The 2,895-nt window shown below is 42.5% G+C and overlaps 1 protein-coding gene across 1 annotated transcript; it reads left to right on the top strand.

The window, feature by feature from the left end:
- Positions 1–1,789: 1,789 nt before the first annotated feature.
- On the top strand, positions 1,790–2,684 carry LOC122025774 (ethylene-responsive transcription factor ABR1-like). Its single transcript, XM_042584649.1, has one exon. It carries the CDS (start codon positions 1,811–1,813, stop codon positions 2,657–2,659), a length of 849 nt encoding a protein of 282 aa, XP_042440583.1. The 5' UTR covers positions 1,790–1,810; the 3' UTR covers positions 2,660–2,684.
- Positions 2,685–2,895: the final 211 nt, after the last annotated feature.

The raw sequence follows: 2,895 nt of genomic DNA on the forward strand, positions 1-2,895 counted from the left end.
AGATATGTGATGCTCTATATTTTCACACGCTCATTGCTACAGTGTTCTTCCACCATTTTCTCCTTCCAAATTGTGTACTGACTTGAGCATCAGAGGGTCAACATTGGGACCCCTTCCCTGGCCCGGTACTAACTCTCTCTGTGTTGTAGGACCACGCGAATCCTTCGTCTAGTCAACAGCATAGCTACATTCGTAGCCATCCATCTTCATCACTTTTAGATAGGATTAATAATAATAATAATAATAATAATAATAATGAAGTTTGATATTTTTTATTTATTAAATCTTAGATTAGGAATGCCATTATACCTGTATTGTTTAATAATATAAGTATTTATATGTCATCCTATTTATGTATTAATACTTTGTTATGAATGGTGTTTAAAATTAAAAATATTTTTGGTATGGACAATTGACATTTAAAGTGGGGATGAAGATGTAGATATAGATTTAATCCATGTGGGTTGGAGTCGGGAATAAGAATTCTCTGATTAAATAAAATCGGAGATGAGGATAGGATGAGGATGGAGATATAATTCATGAGCGAAAAAGTGGAAGTCAAATCCATTGCCATCCCTATTGGAATAGATAGGAAACCTTGTTCAAATACTTAAGTAGACTCAGTCCTACCTATAATGTAGGTAAGAAACTAGGGAAAATAAATTTTTTTTAGGTATTCAGTTATTCAAATTAATAATTTTAAACATCATCGATTTATAAAAATTTTCTATCGATGATAAAATAAATAAAAATTGAAAAATGCTTGTAAAAGTTTACCCAAATGTTTAACATTCTTAAATTTATTTTTTATTAATTTTTTTATAATACGTCACAGTTAAAATTTAAAAATTAAATCAACTTTGTCAGGTCTCAGTATGGTTTCCTCGTACTGTGCGGTATTTGTGTCGTACGAGTTCTCTGATAAGAAAAAGTCAACTTTGGCTTATTACGTTTTAAGTTGATAAAATATTTCTATATCTAAATTTTGAATTCCTGAGAGGCTTTCATTTAAATATAAATTTCTTATGATAATAATAATAATTTTAGAATATTTATGAGCCAAACAAATCAGTTAATATAATCTGATGGGTTAGTTTGACTTATTGATTTAGGTCAAAAATGTTGAGAACATAATAATGTCAACTTAGCCAGTAAAGTCAAATCATGTGGGCTAAGTAAATCAACTGAGCAAGTTGTGTGAGATAATGAAGTCAAACAATAATAATAATAATAATAATAATAATAAAATTTGTTTTCGAAATTCAACGATTTAAGATTTTGAGGTTACTGTCGGTACCCGCCGCCTACCAGACACCGCCGACGGCGGTCAATTCCCGTCTGAACGCCGCTCTTCTGGGTCAAACCGCCCCTTCGAGCATCTAAAAAAGGCATGTTTTGTCGGGTACGAACGAATACCTTTCCTATTGATTGGGCAGGTTTGTTGGACAGCGAGGAAGAAGTTTTCAAAAAAAAACCCTCCGTCCTCTAAAGTTTGATTTTTTTTTTCAAAAAGTCTAACACCTGCACTCCCATCTGCCATCAGAACACCTCGTTGACTCATCAAAAAGTCATTTTAGTTAACGTTACCAGAAGGAGCAAATGTTTCAAGGATAATTCTAAAATTTTAAAACGCATAATAAGATGAGGGCATTTTTGACGAGGAGTAAAACTTTGGGGGCATCTTCAAAAGCGTGCATTAGCGAGCGTCAGCCTTAGCAAAGTCTATAAATTCCATTGAGCCTCCGTTCGTAAGCATCGATAGTGGAATTCTTTCACGGCTTGTGAGCGAACGAGATTGGTGAAACCTTGCATGTGCATCAAGGTGGCTAAGCTTCCGCCGGATAACGCCGCCGGCGCCAATTTCAGGCACCCTGAAGGCGGCGGCGGCGGCGGCGGCGGCGGCGGCGGCGGCGGAGAATACCCAGTGTTTGCTTCGCCGGCGCCGGTGGTATCCTCGTTGCTGACTTCGTCGTTCTTGGAGAAGGAGAGGTCGGAGATGGTGAGAGTCCTTGCGAGCGTGATCGCCGGAGATCGCGCTGGTCTCGGCTGGCAGAAGAGGACTAGAGAGGGCTTCTCGGCAATCAGCGAGGAATCTCCGAGGTTCCACTTCAGCTTTGCGGAGCCGTCGTCGTCGATTGGCGGAACAGAGCATGCCAGCGCAGCAGAGTCGGGGGGAATCGGTTCCACCTCCACCGCCTCCGGAGCAGAGCAAGGAGAGAGAAGAAAATACAGGGGAGTCCGGCAGCGTCCGTGGGGGAAATGGGCGGCGGAGATACGCGATCCGCGCAAGGCCGCCCGCGTCTGGCTCGGCACCTTTGACACAGCCGAGGGCGCCGCCCTGGCCTACGACGAGGCCGCGCTCCGCTTCCGCGGAAACAGAGCCAAGCTCAATTTCCCCGAGGAGGCTCAGCTCAGGCAGCCTTCCCCTGCCGCGTCGACGCAAGCCCCCGCGTCGACGGATTTCGCCTCTCTAGCTGCCCTCCTGGACCCGTACCCCGACGGTGCCGCCGCCGTCGACGATGGCATGAGAGAATACTTGGAGTACTTGAGGCTTCTCGAGGGAGAAGGAGAACACCTGAGCACGGCGGCGACGCACTCTGCGGCTCCTTCTACCTCGGCCGCTGACGTTGCTCCCTTCAACGATACAGTTAAGAAATAGAGCACGAGGTGTGGAATTTATTCAATCTCCGGCAATTGGGAACTGGAATGAATCCGGTCGTTACGTGGATGTCATGCCCATCTTCTTCTTCTGGATACGGATTCTTCAAAAATTATTTATTTATTTATTTAATTGAAGGGAGAATCATATTCCGCAATACGATTTACAATTAATTTTCAGTTGTTTATTACAGGTGAGTATTATGACTTGCTCCGAGTTAAATTTAATAAAGTGTT

This window comes from Zingiber officinale, chromosome 9B (genome assembly GCF_018446385.1).
Source record: "Zingiber officinale cultivar Zhangliang chromosome 9B, Zo_v1.1, whole genome shotgun sequence".
Classification (NCBI taxonomy): domain Eukaryota; kingdom Viridiplantae; phylum Streptophyta; class Magnoliopsida; order Zingiberales; family Zingiberaceae; genus Zingiber; species Zingiber officinale.

Excerpts from the sequence above, each read along its gene's own strand:
- LOC122025774 (XM_042584649.1), top strand. The coding sequence starts at position 1,811 with ATGTGCATCAAGGTGGCTAAGCTTCCGCCGGATAACGCCGCCGGCGCC.